This window comes from Cuculus canorus, chromosome 1 (genome assembly GCF_017976375.1).
Source record: "Cuculus canorus isolate bCucCan1 chromosome 1, bCucCan1.pri, whole genome shotgun sequence".
NCBI classification, from domain to species: domain Eukaryota; kingdom Metazoa; phylum Chordata; class Aves; order Cuculiformes; family Cuculidae; genus Cuculus; species Cuculus canorus.
Window position 1 is genome coordinate 136,412,523 of NC_071401.1, and position 6,972 is coordinate 136,419,494.

At 54.2% G+C, this 6,972-nt stretch overlaps 1 protein-coding gene across 1 annotated transcript; it reads right to left on the minus strand.

The window, feature by feature from the left end:
* Nucleotides 1-614: 614 nt before the first annotated feature.
* LOC128851982 (acrosin-binding protein-like) lies at nt 615-5,775 on the minus strand. The gene is made up of 9 exons (XM_054064614.1): nt 5,464-5,775; nt 4,598-4,807; nt 3,307-3,401; nt 3,087-3,192; nt 2,645-2,951; nt 2,000-2,132; nt 1,599-1,778; nt 840-1,007; nt 615-767 (listed from the first exon to the last, which is right to left on the minus strand). Exons 1-9 carry the CDS (start codon nt 5,486-5,488, stop codon nt 615-617), a joined length of 1,377 nt encoding a protein of 458 aa, XP_053920589.1. The 5' UTR covers nt 5,489-5,775.
* Nucleotides 5,776-6,972: the final 1,197 nt, after the last annotated feature.

A 6,972-nucleotide genomic window follows, 5' to 3' on the forward strand; every position in this document is an offset into this window, starting at 1 on the left:
CGAGTGGAGGGCAGCTGAGACTGGAGATTCGACATTTTTAGAACTATATAAGTTGTTTATTTAACAATGGACCCTCCTGCAGCAACTTTGGAGGCCTCACCTACGAGTGCACACCCTGCATAGGACCTCCCAATAGTCCCAGGAAAGTTCTCCAAAATTCTCGCTGCAACAGGGGCTGCCTTGGAGCACTGCGCTTCCCGCGCGTCCTCCTGCTCCTGTTCATCAGCCTGTTATCCACAGGCTGTGGAACTTCTGGCGCCACAGCTGCACCTGCTCCTCTCCCTCCTTCTCACTCAGCACTCGGTAGCTCTCATTTCTCTGGCAGCCGTGGCGAGACACCTGCAAGGAGAGCCCCAGTTTGTAGGACTAATACCACTGCCCATTCTGCCTGCAGGGAAAGAGGACCCCCATGACGGATGGCATCCTGAGACTGTCCAATGTTAGTGGCTGTCTCCATTGCCATCTCTTACAGTGTTGGTGCAAATCCCACTGCCTCAACTCCACAGCAGCTGAGCTTCAGTCACTATTTGTCACCACCCCCCCACCAAACACCCCCGGTCCTTTCCTACTGGAGGGAAAAGCAGTGGCCCAGTGAGTCCTGCAGGGATTTGGGGCTATATGTGAAGAGACCGGCCACGGAGGAAAAGGGTGTGTGAAGGGCAGTGCAAGCTGCTTCTCATCTTCTGATTGTAGAGGCTCTGCTGGAGACACTGGTGGCTCTTGAAGGTGCAGTAGTTTGGGTACCTCACTCCGTTTGAGTCGCAGATCTGGGGAGATGGGAATGAAGGCCAGAGAAGGAGGAGGAGGAGGAGGAATGGGAGCATCTACTGGGCACCCACTTGGGCTGGGGCATCTCCTTCTTGTAAGGCATTGTACTCTGCCTTCAACCACAGAGACACACGAGGATCTTCACAACCACGGCTCGCTATCTGGCTGCACCACTGCTCTACCCTCGGCCCTCCTAAATTCTCCATGTTGTTGACCTGCAAGGGCTGTGAGGAGCTGGTCTGGAAAAGGATAGAAACAACCATGCTTCTTGACGGAGACCAGCTCACAGGGGCGCCTAAATCGACAGATGGACTACCGCTCTGGTGGCAAGTAGCAACATTTTATTCTCCAAACGGAGTTTTTATACTCTTCTGGTTGAGATAACATCGTACTTGTATGCACTGTTTACATACTTTATTATTATTCTTGTCGTGAGAAAGCAGGCTCTACAAGTTCTACAAAACAAGGGTCTACGTGTCTGTCCAGAGTTCACATAACATCCTTAACTAAATCTGCAGGTGTTCCTGGAGTGTATACATTTAGCTTGGGCCCTGGAATGGGGAGAAACACATTATACTGCCAAGAACCTCTGTGTCCGCATCCTCCCTTCCAGGAGGAGCGGCTTTTAATCTCAGCACAGTTTTCTGTTATCGACCCTTTCAGGCCCCACAGAACACTGCTCTCAAGGCCTCTGGCTTCATCATTCTGCTTTTGACCCTTTCAGGCCCTCAGAATGTATAACGGTTCTCCTCAGCTTCTCCCTCCCCTTGTCCACCAGGCAATTCAGACTTCTCCTCAGAGGCCAGGAGGGCATGCAACATGCTTAGTACCTCCTTCTCTGCAGCCTGGAGCTGAGCTGAGACCTGAGGGCTGATGTAGTTGGTGAAGTTGCCTGAATCACAGTGAACGCGTTTCAGGTTTTTCCTGTTCTGACACTGCTCCATCTTCAGCGAACAGAAAGCAGAGTGAGGGTGCAGGTCCATGTGGCGCCGACCCATGCTGTCACACACCTAGTATGGATGCAGTGGGGAGGTCAGGAGGGAAAGGAGACTGAAGAGCTCCCATATCCCTGGCTCAGAGCCTGCCTCCCCGTCACCCAGCTCAGTTTTTACCCAAGAGGGGACACCCAAAAGGACAGTGCTGATGTGCTCTGGCCGTCAAGAGCATTGTGCTCAGCACTTCAGGGAGCCCTACACACAGACCGCACAAAGGGGACCATCAGCATCTTTACCGAATCTCCAAAGCCAAAGAGTGTCTCTTCTAGCTCCTTCCAAGACTTGGTGAGCAGTGATGTGAGACAGTTTTCCTTCATCACCACAGAGCACAGGATCATCACTGCCTCGTCATTCTTGAGGTCTGAAAGACTGACAGAGAAAAGGAGGGAGGAAATCAAGCCTCATCTCTGGTCATCAGCTGAAGAGACAGACCTTTAGTTCAAAAGTGCAAGCGGGGAAAACAACCCCAAAGCACAGCAAAAAAAACCTTTCCAAAGAAACGTTGGACTCCTGGCCAAACCGCGTGGAGAAACGGGGGAATCGTCAGAGTCTTTACATGCCTGCATAACACACAGGCTACAGAGCTGTGTGTGCATTCGGGAGGATGTGAGAGGGACAAGAAGAGGAGCAAGCTCAAGGAGCTTGTCCAAGGGCCCTGCAGGATCTGCTGCCTAGCTTTGTCCATCTGAGGGCACAGCAAGGAGAAGTCTGGTAGAAGTCTGCTGAGCACTGACCATGGGGCAGCCCCGTTTGGCTCTCAATTATGGAATTTACTAAGCTTCCCTCCTGCTTGAGCCACTGGATTAGACAGAAAGGCAAAAACCTGGTAACAGTTAATTAGTGCTTCATCCAAGGCAACATGAGAAGCTAAAGGTCCTCACCTGCCATGGGGAGCAGCTGCCTGTGCTGCCTCCTCAGCAGTGCCGGGTGTGCTCCCTGCCTCCGGGCTGCGCTGTGGAGAGGAGCTGTGCGTGCCCGATGAGTTCTCTGTGGAGAGGGCCAAGGAGATCAGCTTCGAGATGCTGCTCCACAGGCGTTGCTTCCACGATGTCTCTTCCTGGGCAGGGGATTCCAACTTGGTAGGCGAGGGAGCAGGGGCAGCCGGCGATGGCACAGTTGGTGGTAGCAGAAGCAGCCCCGTAGACTCCAGCAGGGCACCAGGAGGTGAGACAGAAGCCTGCCCTGGGGCTGGGGAGAGAGCAGGACATGGGTGGGCTGAGGACCCTTTCTGGAGTCACCCAGAAAGCTGCTTGATGGGCAAGGGTCATTGTGGGAGATGAGCAGGCACACAGGGGTGCCCAGTGCAGCTCCGTGCAGCCGTACCTTCTCTCACAGGGGAGCTCTGATCCTTTACTCCATAGCCCACGGCCTCATGTTGCCCCGCTAGGAAGAGGTTTTTATGAGTAGACGTATTTGGACACTGGATTCGCTGAGCAGAGGTGAGAAGAAGAAAAATGTTTCTGATTAGGTTCCCTTCCTCCTGACCCGCTGCGTCTCCCAAGACATTCCTCCCCTACTCCCTGTGCTGAATGCCACTCCCCACCTTGACGTAGAACTGGCCTTTGAAGCAGCGGTAGTGGGCGAACTGGCAGAAGCTCTCAAACTGCATCCTCTCTGGGAAGTCGGAGCAGATCGACCCTGGAGAGAGTGGAGAGAGAGAGGTGTGGGATGGGGGCAGGCTGCAAGTTTAGCTATGTGGCTCCTAGGCTGGGGCGCAGTAAGAGTTCGGGACCTCTTGGTTGGCTGTTTTCAGAGTTGGCTTGTGGTTGAATCCTAATATGGATTAGGCTGGAAGGGACCTTGAAGATCATCCAGGTCCCAGCCCCCTGCCATGGACAGGGACACCTTTCACTGGATCAGGTTGCTCAAAGCCATGATCATCCAAGCTGGCCTTGAACACCCCCAGGAACGAGGCAGCCACCATTTCTCTGCACAGCCCGCACAACCTGTGCCAGTGCCTCACATCCACACAGCAAAACATTTCTTACTAACATGTAACCTAAATCTCCCCTCTTTCAGCTTCAAGGCATTACCCCTCATCCTATCCCTGCACTCCTTGATACGGAGGCCCTCCTTAGCTTTCTTGTAGCCCCCTTTTAAGTATTGGGAGGCGGTGCTAAGGTGTCCCTAGAGCCTTCTCTTCTCTAGGCTGAACAAGCACAACTCTCTCTGCCTGTCCTTGTATAAGACACACTCCAGCCCTCTGATCATCTTTGTGGCCTCCTCTGGACTCGGTCTGGACAGATCCACGTTCTTCCTGTGCTGAAGAACCCAGGACTAAATGCAGAATTCCAGGCGAGGTCTCCCGAGAGCAGAGTAGAGGGGCAGAGAGCAGAGCTGACAGGCAGAAGGGGAAGTCAAGGTTTTCAACCAGGTTTTCAGTTTGTCTCTCTGTCCTCTGTCACCCTGCTCACTGCCCTGTCAGAGAGACCAAAACGTCGTGTTTCCACGGTCTGGTAAGGCTTTGTTATTGGTCCTTGAGAGGCTGAATAAAGGGAAAAAAAGCAAGTAGCGCTGTGATGCGTTAAAAGATGACCAGCCCAGGGCCAGAAACACTAGAGAAAACAACCCCTTCAGAGCAAAGTAGTTTGAGAGTGATTTAAGCCATGGAGGGGAAGGGGAAAGGTCCATAGGGCCGAAATGCTGCTGGCAAAGCCTGTGTCTGCCCACATGTGCACCACAGTCTTGACAAGCACAGCTGACCCTTGTAGCTCAAAACCTGCAGCTCTTCCTGCGGTGATTGCTGGATAGCTGAGGTCATGCAGGAGAGCTGAAAACCCTGGGAGATTTGGAGATGGCCACTTGTGCCACTGAATGTGGAGGGATGCCCTTACCTTTGGGGACAATCCCGTGGTTCTCCTCCCGGTCCAGCTTCAGGATTCCTGGGCTAAGGCAGCCATACCTCTGGCGCATGGTGCACGAGAACACTGCCTTCCATGGGGGCCGCAGGCTGTGAAAGAAGTCCCGGTATTCGTCGTCCGAAAGTGGGCTGCCTGGAGCAGGGGCCAACGATGCAGTAACAGAACCGAGCAAGGTCAGCAACCCTGTGGGAAAAGGCAGACTGTGCTTAACCCTCCAAAGGGGGAGAACAGTGGGTGGAAAGGCAAGAGCGGCTGCATGGCTACCTGCTCCGGTCTGCGCGTGCTGAGGGAGGAACCAGGATAAGCTACCCTGAGGTCTCATCAGGATCACCACCGCCTACAGGGCCCCGGGAGAACCTGGGTTTGCCTGAACTTGGGGTTTTTAGTGCTCTTCGACACCAAAGCCCTGCCTGCACTTGCCCGGTGCCTCTGGGAGCAGCTGCAGTGAGTGGCGCAGGCTTGGGCTGCCCTCCCTGCAAACTGCTATACCACCACACCAGATGCTCATCCCTCCAAGGGGACACCCCTTCACCCCTTCCCCTCTTCGTCCTCTGAAGACTCACTCTCAGATGCTCGTCCCTCAAATGGGACACCCCTCTGTCCCTTCCCCTCTTTGTCCTCTCAAGACTCTCTCCCCTGCTCTGCCCTACATCCCCTCCCAGAGCCTCTGTCCACCCTGGCTGGCACAGCTGCCGTGCCTGGTAGGGTGTGCTCGTCAGACACGGGGCTGCAGGAGTGTGGCAGGTGGTGACAGGATGGTCAGGCATCCCTCCCTCCCAAGACACCGGGCTCCAAGGTGGCCCCGTGAGGGTGGCTTGGGGCTGGGTAGGGTCACTCACCGAGTAGGCACACCAATGACGCCATGTCTGTTCCAGAGTCCAGACGCTCTGTCCTTTTGGGTGGCCCAGCAACTCTAGGAGGTTGGACGAGTCGGGGTGATGTAACAAAGAGGGTTGTCAAGGGGCGTGGGGCTGAGGCACAGGCTGTGACCTGTGGGTTGTCAGGGGACACGGGCACCCCACAAGGAAGGAGGAAGCTGGGGCTGTGGGGAGAAAGCCAGCAGGGGGAGGGGGAATGACCTGGGTGCTTCCCCCTCTGGTGGGGGACACGGTGGGGGCTGGCAACAGCCTGCAAAGGCATTGGAGACCTGGCCAGGCTGTCCCCAGGCTGAGAAAACTCCTCAAGCAGCATCTCTGTGCTGTAACACACAGGCTACAGAGCTGTGCATTTGTGAGTATGTGAGTGGGACTAGATGGGGAGCACAGCTTGAGGAGCTCACCCAGGGGCCCTGCAGGATCTGCTGCCTAGCTCTGTCCATCGGAGGGCACAGCAAGGAGATGCCTGGTAGAAGTCTACTGAGCGCTGACCACGGGGCAGCCTTGTTTGGCTCTCAAGTGTGTAACTTACTAAGTCTCCCTCCTGCTTGAGCCAAAGGACTAGACTCAGTAATAGTGAAATCTTATACATGGTACAGTACTGATATTAGGCAGGGATGGTGTCGATAATCAGGAACGGTTGCAGAATCTTGGCCTCTCAATCAAAGCAAGTGTTCTTTGGCCACAAAGTACTAAAGGATGGCAAAGTAAATTTGAGTGAAAACACAACAGTCCTTTTTCAAGCCTTTTCTGTTTGGGTTCAGCAGTCCCAGCTGCCTGAGCATGGAGGTGGATGGATCCTGGCAGATGAGCTGAGAAGAGCTCTAGATGCTCAACAATACCTTAGAGGGCCAGAGGAAGTAAGAAGGGAATGTAAAAGGATTGCAGTGAGCAGGACTGTCACAGGGCTGTACAGCTGCTTTCAAAGCCAGAAGGGGGAACCAGAAAGTCCTTAGGGAGAGCTGTGCACTGATCTGGAGTGCAGAGAAGTGCATGTGCTCAAAGAGAAGTTGCGGTCCTGCAGAACCTGGGGCAAGGCTCTGTGTTCCTGACTCTGTTCCCTAGCCCAGGGTTGCTTTTGGTCTACCTGGGTGCTGATGGAGCTGTTGAAAGCCACACGTAGACATCAGTTTGCTTGCTCTTGGCAAGATAAATAATCTTGGCCTGTGGAACTTGCTGCCATTCCCCATCATTCTTCTCCTCAGCCAACAGGTAGTAGATGGGGAGTTCTCAACTGTGCTACTCTGTCTGCCTGTTTAGTTTGTGAGAGGGAGCATAGGGTGTTATTCCATTGGTCTATCTCCCCCGTCGCACTCCCTGATGGTCCTTAGCCTGGTTACTTCCTTCCTTAGTTCTGACACCAAGTGGAGGAGTTCCCCCACCCGAGTACAGCTTCCACAAGTGAAGTCACTACCAGTGGAGTGAGTCAGCGTGAGAGGCAGGCACTGACTGCAGCCTGGTGTCTGGGTGGCT

Excerpts from the sequence above, each read along its gene's own strand:
- LOC128851982 (XM_054064614.1), bottom strand. The coding sequence starts at position 5,488 with ATGGCGTCATTGGTGTGCCTACTCG. Across the intron at positions 3,402-4,597 it reads CCACGGGATTGTCCCCAAAG|GGTCGATCTGCTCCGACTTC; the intron begins GTAAGGGCATCC and ends CACTCTCTCCAG. Across the intron at positions 768-839 it reads AAGGAGATGCCCCAGCCCAA|ATCTGCGACTCAAACGGAGT; the intron begins GTGGGTGCCCAG and ends CCATCTCCCCAG.